The following is a 16,287-nucleotide window of genomic DNA, read 5'->3' as shown; positions in this document are numbered from 1 at the left end:
AACCTCCACAAACTTCACCTCCAGTAAAAACCTGCATTTATGTTAATTGTCCTCAGTGGGTTTGGGCCTTCGTTGTGCAGCGGTCAGGTGGCCCAGGGTTTCATGCACCAAGTGCGACTCGTAGCCCCCCGATTGTTCTCAGAAAGACCAGCACACCTGGGGTCAAACCCACACGATGGTCCAGCCCAACGGCTGGGGGTCGGATTGGCACGTCCATCTTAGAGGGGGAGAGGTGCTACCTCTGGGAGTGACTGCTGTCACTGAGCGTAGACAGCCTGAGCCTTGCCGCCACACTGTGGGCCCTGCCCTTCTGTTTAAACTTGGTAGGTCTACACACGGGCGGGGGGGGAGGGGGCAAGGGGGTGAGAAGGGGATGGCGCTCTTGGAAAATCTCCCTAAGTCCAAAGGCAGCCATAGCCGACTCCGAGACAGGGCCAGGTCCAGGAGTCCAGCAGACTTCTTTACGTAACCGGACTCAGAGGGAAGAGGGGCCTCCTCTGAGGAAGGCGCTGCAAACCCAGGAGTGGGTACTTCCCACCCCTGGGACCAGGCAAGTCCCTGGCAAGGCTGCTGCCACACTGCAGTGGCAGCAGGTACCTCCCTCCATCAGTCCCCACCAGCCACCTCTGGCTGTGCCCAGGACAGACGCTCCTGCCCATGCTGCCCACCCCAAGTTCCGACTACACGCCCTGCCGCCAGGACAGTGAACATGTTTCGACACAGCTGCTGCTCTGGGAAGACCCGAGCTGTCCCATGCTTGGTCACAAGCGCCTGTGGATGGAGACACCGCTGCTGTCTGGAGTGGGGGCTGTGGGGTGCCTGTCCTGGGCCGTGCTCTCCCACTCCTTCTTCACCAGGATGTACAGTCTCATTGCTGCCTGGGCATCCTGAATCTAGGGGACACAGAACACTACTGTGACTGTCCGAGCAGGTGACACGCATGGCCACCCAACCCCACAACTGCCAGGCCCAAGGACCAGACATGCACACGAAAAAGCCAAGCCAGGCAGCAGCTTAGGGACTCGATCTTGGCCAGGCTTTGGTGACCCTGGTGCCTCACTTATGGGGGAAAAAAGGAACCCAAGGCAGGGCAAGGACAGACACACGGACACGTAGGCGGGAGGACGTCTCTGAGTGTGATGCCATGATGTGGGGGCTGGGTTCCAGGGGCCAGCAGCCTGACACCAGCACTCCTTAGCCCCCACACTGCAGCCTCTCACCAGGCCCAGGGACTAGCTGGGGCCATGTCACCCTAAAAGACCTTCAACCTACGTGGGGGACTTTTTCTCCAAAAAGCTGCAATGATGGTACTCTTTTGTGTTCAAATGTTAATTAGCTAAACGTAAACAAATATTCAGAATTTAGGAAGGCGCTCCGTGAGCCTGCTGTGCCATCTCACTTTTAGGGACCAGAGGCCTCCTACAACTAAGTTATCCAGGTCCCTGACAGGGCACCTTGGCTGTATGGTCAGGGATGGCCCCTGATCCTGAGGACAGTCCCCCCAGGACACACTTACCGAACAGTGCTCTGCCTGTTGCACCTGGATCCCCAGGATTCTCTCTGCAAGCAGCTTCAGAGATGGCCGCCCACTCTGCCAGGGGAGAGGAGAAAGCACACAGCTACACTGGGGTGCAGGCCTTTGCGGGCTCTGCCCTAGGGCTGCTGGGCACTGCACTGGGCAGGGAGTTAGGGGAGTCACCTACTGAGCCCCAACCCAGTGCCCCTCGATGTTGCCTTCACCAGAGGTGCTGTGGCCTCCAGGGCTGGTGGCACCCGCAGTCAGCCCGGAGAGGAGGACCCAGGCGGAGTCTGCATCTCTCTTCTAGCCTCAGGCCTCCTGCTACAGCAGATCTGAGAGCGGCAGCTCCCCTGAAATGTTGGGGGTCTTCTTGCAGAGATCAGGGCTGGAAGAATCTGCTCCTGCTCACATGGACCTCTGGGGGCAGCCCTCAGCAGAACTCTATACTTTTTTTCCTTTTAACCTTTGAGTTTCAAAACTTAAGACAACCCCAAACCAAAACCAGAACCATTACACAAACCAGGGGAACAACTGTGACGTACAGAGCCCCACTCATTTTAAGTACCTTCACTTGACTCTTGAAAGGTTTGTATTTCTGTGTGTCCCGAATCTTCTTTTTTGGGTGATCAAGAAACAGTACCTGGAAGAAGAGAAGGATGGTCACAGTTGTTTGAGCGCAGTGGCGGGGCTCCCTCCTCTCAAGGTGCCTCTCAAGGGACCCTGATGCAAAACACACTCAGGTAAAAGGGGACTGATATGAACTCGGACTTGTGATAGAAAGCTATCACGCTGTCCGAAGACCATGCCAAACCCTAAGAACCCCATTAATAAAGCCTCAGTCTCAAAGCCAGGGAAACAGGAGACCAGCAGTCACCACTTGACCAGCGAGCACAGCGTTCTTGCATTGTCAGTGGGTGTCACACAGGCAGGACGTCGGGGGGATAACAGATTGTAGCAGCTCATCCTACGACCTCAGGAGAGGGCTGGACACAAGTGCGCCCACGTCACCAGAGATGGGGCAGGTGCAAAGGGGCTGCAGGACCAGTAGGGAGGTGGCCACTGAGGGTCTGTAGCACTGCATTGCAGTGGGCAGAGGACCTGCCGGCAGTTTCAATACTTCAAAATTTCAAAAGGCAACACAGGCTGACATTCCAGGGTGCCTGAAATGTCTGAGAACTCCAGGGTTCCATGGAAACGCCATGCCCAGAAAGGGCAGCCTCCCACTCTGCCTGCCCTGCTGCTTTCATCTAAGGTGGCTCAGTTCTGCCCATAGCAGAGACCCTCAAGGAGCAGAGGCTGGACGTCACAGCCTCTGGGGCACCAGAAGTGGCCCCTTCTGGGGAGACAAGAGGAGCCCCAGACGGCCCAGTGGCTGTGGGGGGAGTGGCCCTAGGGGACGCTTCCCCACAGACGGCACTCTGACCTCTGTGGAGTCCTAGGCCTGGCCAGTTGGGTGGAAGCTGCAGAGGCAGCAGCCTGGCTCCTCTCCATGTAATGTGCTTGAGCAGTGGGCATGTCGCATAACCCACAGCACCTCGTTTCTAGCGCCTACAACAGGAGCATGAAGGCCTCAGACGCCTTTTAAAGAACTGAAAAATGCCTAGCACTACTCCCAGGACAGGGGAAGAACTCGCTAAGTTGCACCTGGTACTGTGACTATGGCCTACAAGCCCCTCCACGGCATGAGGCGTGCACGCAGCAGGCGGCAGTACCTTCAGGTCGTTATGCAGCGCATGTCCGACCAGAATGCGGCCCTTCAGCATGTCTGCCACCTCCTTCTGAACAACTTCGAATTTTTCTCCTGACAAGCAGAACGAAGAAGTGGTTTTTAGCAACGTGGACGAGGGTGGGCTTTCAGAAGCACTCAGAGCCACCCAACAATAATTTTAACTGTTGAATCTTGTAAGAATCAGGCTGGGATTTCAAGCTTTCCAACTGGAAATAAAAACAAAAATGGTCCTTCACCACGGACGGTGAGGAGTGCTGCTCCAGACACTCAGCCCCACAGGGAGCAGCCTGCTCTCCTAGCAGATGCCCTTGGGCTCACCCCGCCCCCTCCTGCCAAGGGAAGGGTCAGGTCACCCCGTGACCCCGCCTGTCCCCAACAGAGGAGATGAGATCAGGGGCAGCCCACCTTGAGCAGGACCTGTCAGGGCCTGGAGCTGAGGGGCTGGTCAGGCTGTAGCACCACTTGTTGATTGGATGTACAGAGGGACCCTGAGAGCTGCAGAAAGGAGACTGCATGGGGCAGAAGGGACTGTGACCTCAATCCTGAAAGCTTCCAGGACCTCTCCAGGTCCCTAACCTCGGAGTCACTCTGGGGGCCTTTCTGTTCTTCCTCCCCCACACCCAATCCATCAGAAAACCTACAGACTCTGCCTTCAGGGTGCATCTGGGTTTGGGCCACCCCCCTCCAGGTCACCACTAGCACATGCCTCCTCTTCCTATTTCCACCCTCATGGGCCTAGGAGTCTATTTTCGACACCACAGCCAGAAGGAACCTGCTAGAAGCTGAGCTGGGCCTCTCACTGCTCAGACCTTTGCATGGCTTCCGAAAATCCTCACAAAGATGAGACCCTGTAGGGTCTACCTGCTCTCCTGCCCCCCACACCAGCATATACTCTCTGGGTGACACAGAGGCAGGGACACAAATGCGCCCAAGAGCCATCTGAAAATGGGTCACCCCTCGGGACTCTTGCTGTGGCGAATGCTCCCAAAAGAAAGGGGATAGAGAAAAAGAGGGGGTACCTGGCTGGCTTGGTCACTGGAGCGTGCAACTCGATCTTGGGTTCGTGAGTTTAAGCCCCACGCTAAGTATAGAGGTTACTTAACAAAATAAAAAGGGAGAAGGGAGGGCAGCCCGGGTGGCCCAGTGGTTTAGCGCCTGCCATAGGCCCAGGGTGTGATCCTGGAGACTCGGGATCAAGTCCCACGTTGGGTTCCCTGCATGGAGCCTGCCCCTCCCTCTGCCTGTATCTCTGCCTCTCTCTCTCTCTCATGAATAAATAAAATCTTAAAAAAAAAAAAAAGGGAGAAGGGACTCAGGCATTGCTTCTCCTCTGTGCTCATGAGCTGGGAGGACCCACCCTGCTTGAGGTTTTCTGGCCGGATCCCGCTGACCGCCGTCCTGTAGTCCGTCACTGGCTGGGTGGGCTTGACGTACTTGTCATAAACACACTTCCCATATTGGTTCACAATAGACACTCGGGCAGCGACACTCTCTTCCCCCTTGGGGCCCGCGCCCACCATCTCACAGTCCATGGCTAAGGCTCTCGTCAGGCTGAAAGGAACCAAAGGTCCCAGTTTAACCAACACGGCAGGACCCAGCAATCGGCACCTACAGTTCTCCGCCCCTCACCACTGCTCAGGGACCAGCTCTCTGTGCTCAACGCTCCTTGCAGGACAGGGTGGCGCCTGCCTGATTCAAGTCAGGGAGGACAGAGCTCCTTCACCAAACCCTGCCCCTTTTGGGCTCAGTGCTGCCGGGGGCCCCGGCCCTGTGTGCATACCCGCCGAAGGCCTGCTCCTTCACCAGCGTGATGCTGCTCTCGCTCTGCCCCAGCTGCTGTCTTGCTATCCTGGCTGCTTCTGGGCCCACGGCTGCTTCAATATCCGCGGGGTCAACATCATCAAACCAGATGTCTTCTCTAAAAGGCAGAGAACAGGGACGTCTGGGTGGCTCAGTGGTTAAGCGTCTGCCTTCGGCTCAGGGCGTGATCCTGGAGTCCTGGGATCGAGTCCCACATGAGGCTTCCTGCAATGGAGCCTGCTTCTCCCTTTGCCTATGTCTCTGCCTCTTTCTGTGTCTCTCATGAATAAATTAATAAAATCTTTTAAAAATAAATAAATAAATAAATAAATAAATAAATAAATAAATAAAGGGCAGAGAACAGGCCAGGCACACTGGTCAGTGGAGGTGCTGGTACAGCTGGAGGAGGGGGGAGGACCCAGCGGTCCAGCTACTCCTGCTGTTTGCCCAGCATGGCACCCTGCTTTCCTTTTAGTTACAGGATGAGCTCGTTATCCAGAAATTAGGAACTACAAGTAAACAAAAAGGACGTCAATTACAAACATACAACCCAGGTATAATGAGTACTAACTTTTTTTCCCCCATGTCGAGGAAGCAGTAGGTTCATCATGGAACATTTAGTAAGGAACATTTCCAAGGAGTAGGAAATGGAAACCCAGACATCCCTGCCCAGCTCCCCCAACTTCGCCCACCAGCAACCTCTAGTGTCGTCACATTGAGGGCTCAAGGCTAGATGCACATGCAAGGGTGACCATTCCCACCTGGGAAACTCGGTCTCTCGGGCTCAGCTAAATGCCTTTTCCTTATTAGAAATCTCTTCCTGACACCACCTCTGGCCACGTTGCTTTGGCCCTTTGCTCCCAGAAGTTTCTCCCTCCTTGAGTTTATCCTGACCACACTTACAGAATCACTGGAGTAATTTCAGTTTAGTGGTCTCTCCTGCTTGACTGTCATCGTCAAGGGGGAGGGCCCTGTCGCACCTGCTCCATTTCCAGAAGATGTCCCTGGCACAGTGACACATGGCCGGCACTCAAACCCCTCTTTCCTGGAACCTTCAGCAACCCAGGCGACTCGCCACCAGCCTGACTTACAACCATGCCACTTCCAGCCAAGCCACGCAGAGGCAGCAACTGGCTCTTGGTCTGCCTGCCCCACAGGTAGTGATCCACACAGGGTCTACTGAGTAACCACCAGGTGCTGAGCCAACACATCGCATCTCATACCCGCGCCCCACCCCCAGTATCACAGATGACCATACTGAGGTCATGGGATGTCAGGAGCTTACACCAGAGCATCTGACTTGCAAGATGCAGAAATTGGTTTGAAACTCAGGTCTTTCTGGCTGTGGCATTCATTCATCCCACATATCTTTACTGGAGGCCTACTAAGGGCCAAGCTGCTCTAGGCCCTGGAGATTCAACAGTTATCAAGCAGGGCCTTCCCTCACTATGGCTTTATCCTAGGGGAAACGAGTAATAAGCCAAGAAATAGCAGTGGGGTAAGGTGACGGAGGGAGTGCAGGAGCCACCAGCCTAGGCCTCCCTGAGGACACAGGCCCCCCCTGCAGCACAGGGGGGTGGAGGTGACCAGCTGGGTCACCAGAATTTGGCCCAGGCAGACGCCACCTGTACTTACTTGGTGGGCAGGGCCGGGGTCAAGGCCACAGGCACCTCCTTAGCTTTCCATTTCCACTTTCCATACTTGATGTCTCCTCCTCTTGGAGAAATGTCACCGTTTGTCCTTTTCTTGGCTCCTTTCTCACTGTGCTCTGCTCTGCTGGCCTTTGTGGGAGGTGCTGGCACCTTCCTTTTCCCTGGAGATCCTGAAGCAAGAGAGTCACTGCCAGTGGCCCCTGGGTCTGTGGTCTTCATCTCCACCTTACTTCTCTGTGCTTTATCTAGGATTGCTTTTCTCTTTTGTTGGGTAATCCCGGGCTGCTTTTTGGAATCTGTCTGAGAGACGAGAGGCTTTTCCGGGGCTTGTGTTTTTTGTTTCAGGAGCTAATAGAACCCAAAATAAAATACAGGACACATTTAGATTTGGAAATCACACACAAGAGATTGAAAAGCCTTACGTGTGTACATGCACTCATACGCATCAGTCACATCTACGTATGGCTGCTTCCACCATCACTGAGATGCAGTTTCAAAGGGTCTGGGAAAAGCCCCTTATCACTCCCATCTGAAGTTACACACGGTGAAAGTTTCCTGGCTTATCTGACTCCAGTGCATGATTTGAGATCTGCTTCCTCGTTCCTACATTTCAAACTGTGTCTGCATCTTAAGTACCTATTGAAGGAACAGAGACTTCAGTCTGAGCCCAAGGGGACGATAAGCAACCTGTTTACAGTTAGAGTTACTTCTCCCACAGACTGGGCCAACCAGCTGCAGTATGGAAACCACTTCCTTAACAAGATCTCTTGGTATGCTCTCGCCAATGGGGTCCCAGGAAGGGGAAGGGGCGTATGTTCCACAGAGAGTGTCTGTCAAACTGGGGGAGGCTGACGAGCGGCCAGCGGCCTTACTACTGCTGTTGTGCAAGGAGGGCTCTCGGGGTTTTTTTTGTTTTTTTCTTTTTTATTATTTATGATAGTCATCAGAGAGAGAGAGAAAGGCAGAGACACAGGCGGAGGGAGAAGCAGGCTCCATGCACCGGGAGCCCGACGTGGGATTTGATCCTGGGTCTCCAGGATCGCGCCCTGGGCCAAAGGCAGGCGCCAAACCGCTGCGCCACCCAGGGATCCCTCTCGGGGTTCTTCCAGCCCAACCTCCCTGCTGTGCTCCTGTCCCCAGCACGGCTGTTCTCAACCACAACGACGCTGGTCACGTGGCAGTGCGCTGGGGCACGATGACCTGGGTGCCTACTCACTTCTACACACGTTTAGGAACGGAGGATTTACTTTCTTATAGGAAGTAGAGAAAATACGATGTTTCCCCCATAACCACCATCCTTCCGCCTCATTCAATCTTGCTTTACTTTCTCCGGAGAGAGAGAAAGGCAGAGTCACACCCCAAGAAATTGCACAGAACCCGGGGGGCTTCCTGAAGGAAGCTCATTAGTCCTGTCCCCCGAGGCAGGCGGTCGGGGTCTCCCATCCCAAGACACCGGCCGTCCTAGGAGGCTCCAGAAGCCCGGAGGCTGTAGAACAGAGTCCAGGAACCCGTGGAAGGCTCTGCAGGTCACCAGTAGCAAAGCACACGTGCCGCCGAAGTGTGAATCTGCAACCCGGCGCCCCGTTTTCACTAGCTGTGTGATGATCCCTTAAGCTCCGGGCCTCAGTTTCCTCAGCAGCTAACTCCAAGGGCGGCCTAGCGAATTTGTGACTGAACTACAAGGAACAGCACCCGGCGGAAAGGAACATCCACGGGGGAGCTGGGCCTGGATGCCCAGAGGCGGCAGGCTCCCCTGGCCTGCAGAGCAGGGGCTCCACCTGCAAGCGCGAGGCCGCAACGGGGCCCGTGGCACGTGCAGGAGCGAGGCCGCGGGTCCACGCCGAGCGAGGGCTGGGGCCTGGGGGCACCCTCGGTACCGCGGGGATCCCATCCGCCCGGCCGGCCGGGGCCCCACGTCGCCCTCCGTCCGCGGGCCGCCCAGTCGCACCTCCTGCAGCGCCCTCCAGTTTCGGGAGAAGTCCTCCGGCGCCTCTGGGGGCCGCCCCATGACGACCCTGCGGCCGCCTCCCGCCCCCTCGCTCGCTTCTCGCCGTTTGCTTTTCCAGAGTCTCTTCTTCCTGCTTTTCTTCCGAGGCAGCTTCAGGCCCAGGCCCGGCTCTGCCTGGGGGACGCCCGGGGCGCGCCCGGAGGTCAGCGCCTTGGCCATGCCGGGGGCGGGGGGGGCCCCGGGGCCTCGCCGCCCGGGCCCGGAGCCGGGCTCTGCCCGCGGAGCGCAGGCCCACGCCCCCGGCTCCCCGCACGCCGCGGACGCCGGCCTCCCGCACCCCGGAAGCGACCCCGCGCGCCGCGGCTCGTGCGCCCCAGGCCCCGGAAGCGCTCCTCTCTCCCCGACCCGCTGGAAACCCGGCCTCCGCCCCTGGTTCCGCAGGGCCCGGGGCGGGGCGGGGCCTCTGCGCCCTCCTGGGAGAAGGCCCACCGCCCCAGCGAGCGGCGTCCAGGCTCCACGACCGAGGGCAGGGCTCGGGGTGGCCGAGGATCTTACCGAGAGCCGGGACGGGGATGAGAAACGAGGGCGCCGGAAAGGAACTGGGGGGCCGCCGTCAGTGTAGCACCGCGACTGGGCTGGCCGAGCGCCGGGAGGCAGGCGGCCGCGAGAGGGCGCTGGTGGGCTGGGCGGGGGCGGGGCCGGGCCGGGGCCGGGGCGGGGCCGGGGCGGGGCCTACCTCAGAGGGTAAACTGAGACACGGGGCTGCCGAGGCCGCTGAGCCACCACCGAGAGCACCGAGGATGCCTTGTAACGACGCTGTGTATGACCTTGCGGCGCCGCGGTGACGGTAGATCCCCAGCACCCCCAGCCTGGCCCCGCGGGGCCCTGGTTCATCCCGCGGAGGAGCCTCGGCTTCCGAGAGCTTCCAGCTGTGCGTGCGCGCGGGGGTGGGGCTCTCGCGGAGGGGGACGCCGGAGGTCCCGGGTACCAGGAGCTGCCCTGCAGGGACGGGGACGAGGCTGCGGGGGGCAGGGACGGGGGCGGGAGGTTGAGGCAGGGCCGGGGCGGGCAGACGACCTGCGGGAGGCCGGAGGCCGGGGGAAGAACGGTTTTCGGTGTGAATGTGCCCCCTTCAGTAGTTACAACGTTTGGGACCTACTAACACGAATGCCGACAGTGTTCGGTGTTTATCCGAAATTTAAAGATTTTTTAAAGGTTGTATTTATTTATTCATGAGAGACACACAGAGAGAGGCAGAGGCACAGGAGGGAGAAGCAGGCTCCATGCACCGGGAGCCCGACGTGGGATTCGATCCCGGGTCTCCAGGATCGCGCCCTGGGCCCAAGGCAGGCGCCAAACCGCTGCGCCACCCAGGTGACCCCCAAAATTGAAATTTAATTGAGCGCACTGATTTTTATTTCTGAATGAGCAAGTGACACGTGCGTGCACACTTGGACAGGAAACCAGGACTCAGAGGGAAGACAGCAAGACCCTTGAGGTGCCTGAGGAAGAGGAAGCCAGTGTGGCTAAGTCTCTGTGTGCCAAGGGGACAGGCTTAGCTATGCGGGCAGAGCGACAGCAGGGGCCAGTCTAATCTGATTACGGAGCTTCCCAGGCTGCCGGGAAGTGTTTGTTTGGACATCTTAAGGGCAAGGGGAAGCCATCGATTGCTTTAGAGCTGGGGGGTGATGCAGTCTGACTTGAGTTCTTTAGAGAACACTGGCACTGTGAGAAGTGGAATGGGGAGGGCGTGTGAGAGAGAGAAAGAAAATAAGCATGCATGCAGGGAGGCCAGGCAGGAGCCAATGACCCATGCCCAGGGCCCCGGTGATGAGCTTGGATTAGGGCAATGTGTCCATCTGGGTCTCCAAGGAGCAGTCACAGAGATGGTCAGGAACGCATGGCATAAATTGGGATGGTGTACCTGGGAAAGGTGAAGGAAGAAGTGCAAGATGGGCAGGATGAGCCTCAGGCAATCATGAAGATCTGGCCTGAGAAAGGAAAGCAGACCGGCCCAGGATGGAATCCTGCAGCCCCCGCCCCCAGCTAACAGAGGACAAGGAGGCAGGAAACCTGCACAATCCCCCTGCCAGCTGCCAGCTGGGTTTTGGGTGAGGGGGTGTCATGGAGGCGTAAGGGAGCATGAAGAGTGTGACCAAGAACCTTCCAGAAAGTGAAATGGGCTGCCAGGCGATCCGTGATGCTGAGGGGAGCATGGTGCCACCTCACCTGGTTCTGTGACTGTCTTTCAGGGGAGCAGACACAGAATAGTAGCTGAGCGGGAGGAAGTAAGACAGAGGAGAGTTTGCAGGACGTGAGTATAGAGGGGGACCCAGAATCTGCACTGGGTGAGAAGGGTGAAATGAAACACAGTACTTACATCAAGGGGTTTTTAAATGGAGCCGGGAGGGGATCCCTGGGTGGCTCAGCGGTTTAGCGCCTGCCTTCGGTCCAGAGCATGATCCTGGAGTCCTGGGATCAAGTCCCACATCAGGCTCCCTGCATGGAGCCTGCTTCTCCCTCTGCCTGTGTCTCTGCCTCTCTCATGAATAAATAAATAAAGTCTTTTTAAAAAATAAGTAAATGGAACTGGGAGTCCATGAAGGAGATGGGCCACATGCACATCTTCCCCATTCTCACCAGTGGAACTGTGAACTTTTGGACTGGGCCAAAGTGCAAATGCTGCAGGGACCTACAGGGACCTATCCTGACCACTTACAACCATCCTACGGTGGGTGGAAGACTGCTCACTGAGGGCCTTAGTTGAGATTTATAACATAAAGGTTTCCCATCTGTTGCCAACACCAATAAAAAATCCTCTGTAAGCAGTGTACACAGCCGGCCTTTTTTTGCTGTGAATGCTCCCGACTTTTGCTCCCTAGTGGGGCACTGTTTGGATTGTGATCCAAATCTCTGTGCTCTGAATTGCAATTGTTTTGGATCCCGGATAAAGGTGCTTGTGTAATTGTTGCCTCCCAACAATTTTAGATCGACAAAGGGAATAAGTACTGGAATGCAGGACAGATCAGGGGGTGTCAGTGGAAGAGCAGTTTGTCAGAGGCTGGAATGTACAGCCTCTCAGTCAGGGGACAGTAACCCAGCCCCAGTTACAGAATCACACCTGAATTCACTTCTGCAAGATCCCTGGTCCAGCGCCGTCACCTCCTGGCCGTGCTGCCTGGCCCAGCCCCGTTGTTGGGGTAGGGGGTGGGGGTAGGATCTGGTGCTCTGGACCAAGGAGTACAAGAACTTGCAGGCTGCCCACTCTTTGGCCCCTGCCCTGGGAGGAAGCTCCCAAGAGTAAACACAGCCTCCTCTCCCCGCCCACTGCCCCGTGGGGTCTACCACAATCCACCCCAGCCAGATTTCCAGTCAAAAGGCTCTCTCCCTCTGCTCCAGGCTGGCTTTCCTGAGGATGAGGGAGCCTCGCCCCTGGGGGAGATGTGTGGGGGCAATTCTCACATCTGTCTTCTTTCTCCTGGGCTGCTGGGGACTCTCCGATTTCCAGCAGGTGGGTGAGTCTGCAGGAGCCCTGGGGCTCTTCTGGGTGCTGAAGGAGGGTGCCCTGGGGAGGGAGAGGGCTGCCTAAGCAACCTTTGGGTAGAGTGGGGGTGTTCTTTCAGCTTTGGGGCGTGCACTGAGGGGGGAAGATCTGAGCTTGGGGTTCCGGGGATGAAGTGTGCTTGCTGCTGAAGGAATGGGCTTCTCAATGTGTCCCCGCAACCGCCATGTCAATTCCTTGCTTCTCTCGCCCGCTTGCCTTGCCTCTCTCACTCCCTCTTCCTCTCCCTCTTCTCTTGTCCTTTTGGTCTTGCAGCAATTTCTTCAGGCTTTGGACCCGGAGGAAGTGACTTCTTATTTTGGCCCTGAAGCTACCTTAAAAGGTACGTGTCCTAGAGTCTTCTTAGCAGGGGGTGCTCCCCAGGGCCTGCGGGGCATGTCATCCTGGAGTCTGGGCTCTGCTGGGAGGAGGTCCAAGGGGCTGCCATCATTCCTGCTAATTAGCTCCCGGCTTCTGCCAAGGCCATAGAATCTGGTCCTGGTATTCTGACCCCAAGCTTCTGCTCAATATCTCAAGGAAATGGTCACTAATTAGCTGGTCCCTTTTACCCTGGGGCCTCCCGCAGGCTGGCGGAGCTGCAGGAGCTCTGGAGGTTTCTGGTCATGGATGGAAATATTTATCCCTTCTGTGAGAAACAAGATAGGCGCTGGCTCAGGCTCCAGCCAGAGCCTCTCTGTCGTTCTCGGACCTGTCTGTGGGCTACTGTGGGGTGCCCGCCCCCTTCTCCAAGTTGGGCCACTGATCTAAAGGCTGCTGGGAACCAGAGGTGGGGGTGGGGCTCGTGATTAGGGTGGAGAGAAATAAGGGGTGTCCCGCTTGTGACTGAATTCTCTGTGGCCTGGGCCAAAGGCAAACAGAGCCCCGCTTGGGGCTGCCTAGGTGTGGAGGGTGGGGACTGGACACTGTTATCAGGACCCCAGGTCCCTGCAGCTGTGCCCTTCCTGGGGCCTGGGGTCCCTAAGGCTTCCGGGGGGCTACTTAGGAGTGAGGCACATGGTGGAGAAGGATGGTGAGGCTGGCCTCGGGCGCTTGCTGTTCATAGAGGCCACAGAGGCTGTGCTCGTACCTGCTTTGCCTGTTAGGGTTCATGCCACCCTTGGTGAAAGCCTGTCATGGGGTGAGGCTAGGGCACTGAACGCCGGTCTTCCCCCAGGGGTGAGGCCCAGATTGGAGAGGCAACTTGCAGTCCACCACCCTGCAAGCTGGGAGGAGTTGGATTTGAACTCAGGCTGCCCCCTCTCTCCCTGGGCTTCCAGGCCAGCCTTCATGCCCACTCACCAAAGGGGAATGAACTGGGGCCCCCTGTCCCAGGCAGGAAGACCCAGAGGGCTCAGCAGGGCTGGGCCAGGCAGCTTCCTCTCTCCTGCAGCACCCCCATTTGACGTGGCCCCGCTCAGCTGCATCTGTGAAGATGGGCCCGGGGTGCCTCCCTGCCGGGCCCTGAGCTGCTCCCTGCACATCTGGGGACAGCTCTTCACCATCTCCTTCCCGCCTGAATGGAGCCTCTTTACCACCTCCTTCACCAGCGAGCTCGTCCTGAACGCCTCCCTCCAACTCCTGAGGCGGCTGCCCCATCTCTGCTTCTTGGGGGGCCACCCCCTGCTGCCCCTGGGGGCCGCGGCCAGGGTCACTTACTGCTCAGGCCACTTGGTGAGCACCAGGGCAAGACCACACTGAGGTTGGGCTTGGTGGGACCCCCATGGTGTGAACAGGCCCTCCATCCGAAGGTGTGAGAGGACAACAACATCAGGTCTTTGCCACGTGCCAGGCCCTGCAAAGGCATGTTCCGTCGAGGCTCAGGAGAGCTGTCTGGGTTCCCCAAGACCACCGGGCTGGCAGGGGGGCAGAGCCAGGTGCGAATACAGGGGACCACGGGATGGGAAGAACCAGGGTCTGGCAGTCATCCACATGGCCATGGACCAGTCACTCCATTGGATCTCAGGGCCTCCACTGAGAAATGGCGAGCTATCCTGGGTTGTCGAGAGGACTGGTGTCAGGTGTCCATGTAAATTTGTCACCATGTATCAGTCAAGCTAGAGCCATCCACGTCGTTCTGGGGAAAGCCCAATGCCCCTCCGTGGTTGCTGCCTTGGGTGGCCCAGCATGGGCTGGGACACGTGCTACTCGGGATCAGGCTGCTGACTGCTGTGCTGTTCATTAGCATGGGGCTCACTAGTCCTTGAGACCCCCTCTTGTGTCTGTATACGTGGGATCCCACCGGTGTCTTTACCAGGCCTACAGCTTGGGGCCCAGAGGCCAGGACGTGAGGGAGGCCTGGAGAGTAGGCAGTGGGGGGCTGGTGACAGGTGGAAGCAGTAGGCACAGCCCCAGCAAGGCATGGATCCCTAGCTGTCCCACAGGGATGGGCCTGGGGACGTCACACTTGGAGAGAGCTCAGGGCAGGTCTGTGGGGCCCAGGGCTGTCATGTCCCTGGGAGGCTCTGTCCTGAAGTGGGGCACATGGGCTCCATGCCAGGCTGCTCTCTCTTCTCTAGGAGGGTGACATCCTGGTGGGTGCAGACCTGTTCCACATCCAGCCAGTGAAGATGCAGCACCGGGAGCTGGTGCCACCCTGGGCTCTTGCCCAGCCCCACCTGATCCACAGGCCTTTCCCCAAGGTCCCCATGGCCCCCGAGGCCCTTAACACCATCCGAGGTACAGCTCCTGGGAGAGAGAGGGTGGTGCTGCCCTTGGGGACAGCCCTGGGGGATGGCCAGTTCTCCCCAATGCCCAGGTGGCCACAATCCTGACTGAACCATCTCCTTCAGGATGCTGGAAGCGGGTAGGCCAGGGGAGCACATGGCCGGTCATCAGCCATGCCGCCCACTGTCTACTTGGTGGCCAGGTAGACGTACGGACAGCTCTTCATAGTTTACAAAGCACATTCATGGACACGTGTGATTGGCAGGAAACCACTTATTGGCGTTAGTTACTAGTACAGATGGGACCATGGAGTGGCTGCTCAGGGCTGATATGGTGGTGCCAGGGCATGACCAGGATTGGAGCTGGTAGCTGCTGCCTCCCAGGCCCACTCGTCCAGTACCCAGGTGCAGGCAGGGTGGTGGCTTGGGCTCTCCTTGTCATCTTGGAATGACCCTGTTCTGCTCTCCAGCGTGTGCCCAGAGAGATGTCAGAACCAGGGCCTGGGGCTTTGGGGAACCCAAAGAACAAAAAGGCCACCCAAGAGCTACCTCCTTGGGCCCTGCACTGCCACCTGGCCCTTCCAGATGCTCCAGAATACCTAGTCACTAATGGGATCTGGCCCTTGGGGCAGGGTGGAAACCAAGACCGGCAGCAGCCTGGACCAGCCACCACTGGTCATAAGACTCACAACAGACAATGACTTCTGGGAAAGTGAGCTTGGGACCCTCAATCCTCCTGAGGAGCCAGGAGGCCAGCTCCTGGAGGCACAGCATAGGCCCACTCACTGGGTGCTCCCCTGCCTGGGAATTAGGTATTCCCTGCTCCCTACGTTCCCCATGAGAAAGCTGGGGATCACGCCCCCTGACTCCCTAAACCCATGGTGGAAAGTGGCAGGGACAGGACTCACATGGTGTCTCCAAGCCCAGAAAGATCTGGCCATGGGGCCAAAGCCACGGATTATCTGTTTTCTAGAAGCTTCGCTGTCAGCCCCGCTTCCTCCCTCACCAGGCCGTCCTCGGTCCCCTCGCCTCCGGAGATGGGTTGCTGGGAGTGTCCTACACCTGGAGCTGCTGGTGGCCGTGGGCCCCGACGTCTATCAGGCTCACCAGGAGGACACTGAGCGTTATGTGCTCACTAACCTCAACATGGTGAGTGTTCCTTGGGCAGGGGACTCCGTGCATGATGCTGACCATGAGGAGTGGAGTGCGGGAGCCTCTGCACATAGCACGCCACACTGGGGACTTGGGGCAGAATGGGAGTGGGCCAGCTTATGTGGTGATTTGAACTCCTGTTGAACTCCAGTGTAAACCTAAGGCTGGGGTCATGCTTGGGGCCCAGGGCCTTGGGGTGCAAGGGGTGTGGTCTGCCCTTTGGTTCCTCCTCCCCTCCCTTACTTGGAGTGGAGGTGGGTGAGGTCCCGGGTCCCCTCTTGGC

General features: G+C 57.8%; 2 protein-coding genes across 4 annotated transcripts in view; one reads left to right on the top strand and one right to left on the bottom strand.

Moving 5' to 3' along the window:
* Positions 1-19: 19 nt before the first annotated feature.
* Positions 20-9,034, bottom strand: REXO4 (REX4 homolog, 3'-5' exonuclease). Its single transcript, XM_041725914.1, has 8 exons — positions 8,649-9,034; positions 6,684-7,048; positions 5,029-5,166; positions 4,606-4,799; positions 3,232-3,320; positions 2,085-2,159; positions 1,517-1,591; positions 20-893 (listed from the first exon to the last, which is right to left on the bottom strand). The coding sequence occupies exons 1-8, from the start codon at positions 8,865-8,867 to the stop codon at positions 762-764; spliced, it is 1,287 nt and encodes a 428-aa protein (XP_041581848.1). The 5' UTR covers positions 8,868-9,034; the 3' UTR covers positions 20-761.
* A 360-nt stretch (positions 9,035-9,394) lies between these two features.
* The window catches only part of ADAMTS13 (ADAM metallopeptidase with thrombospondin type 1 motif 13), a 30,531-nt gene continuing 23,638 nt past the window's right edge, over positions 9,395-16,287 (top strand). For all 3 annotated transcript variants that reach the window (XR_005983092.1, XM_041725013.1, XM_041725012.1), the window contains exons 1-6: positions 9,395-9,468; positions 12,048-12,159; positions 12,466-12,532; positions 13,580-13,860; positions 14,706-14,865; positions 15,826-16,001. Coding sequence is in view for 2 of the 3 variants with exons in the window: in XM_041725013.1 (XP_041580947.1) it covers positions 9,449-9,468; positions 12,048-12,159; positions 12,466-12,532; positions 13,580-13,860; positions 14,706-14,865; positions 15,826-16,001 (816 nt within the window). In the remaining variant the exon portion in view is untranslated. The remainder of the gene's footprint in view (positions 9,469-12,047; positions 12,160-12,465; positions 12,533-13,579; positions 13,861-14,705; positions 14,866-15,825; positions 16,002-16,287) is intronic.

The sequence above is a fragment of the Vulpes lagopus genome, chromosome 12 (genome assembly GCF_018345385.1).
Source record: "Vulpes lagopus strain Blue_001 chromosome 12, ASM1834538v1, whole genome shotgun sequence".
NCBI lineage: Eukaryota > Metazoa > Chordata > Mammalia > Carnivora > Canidae > Vulpes > Vulpes lagopus.
This window is presented reverse-complemented; position numbering and strand designations above follow the sequence as displayed.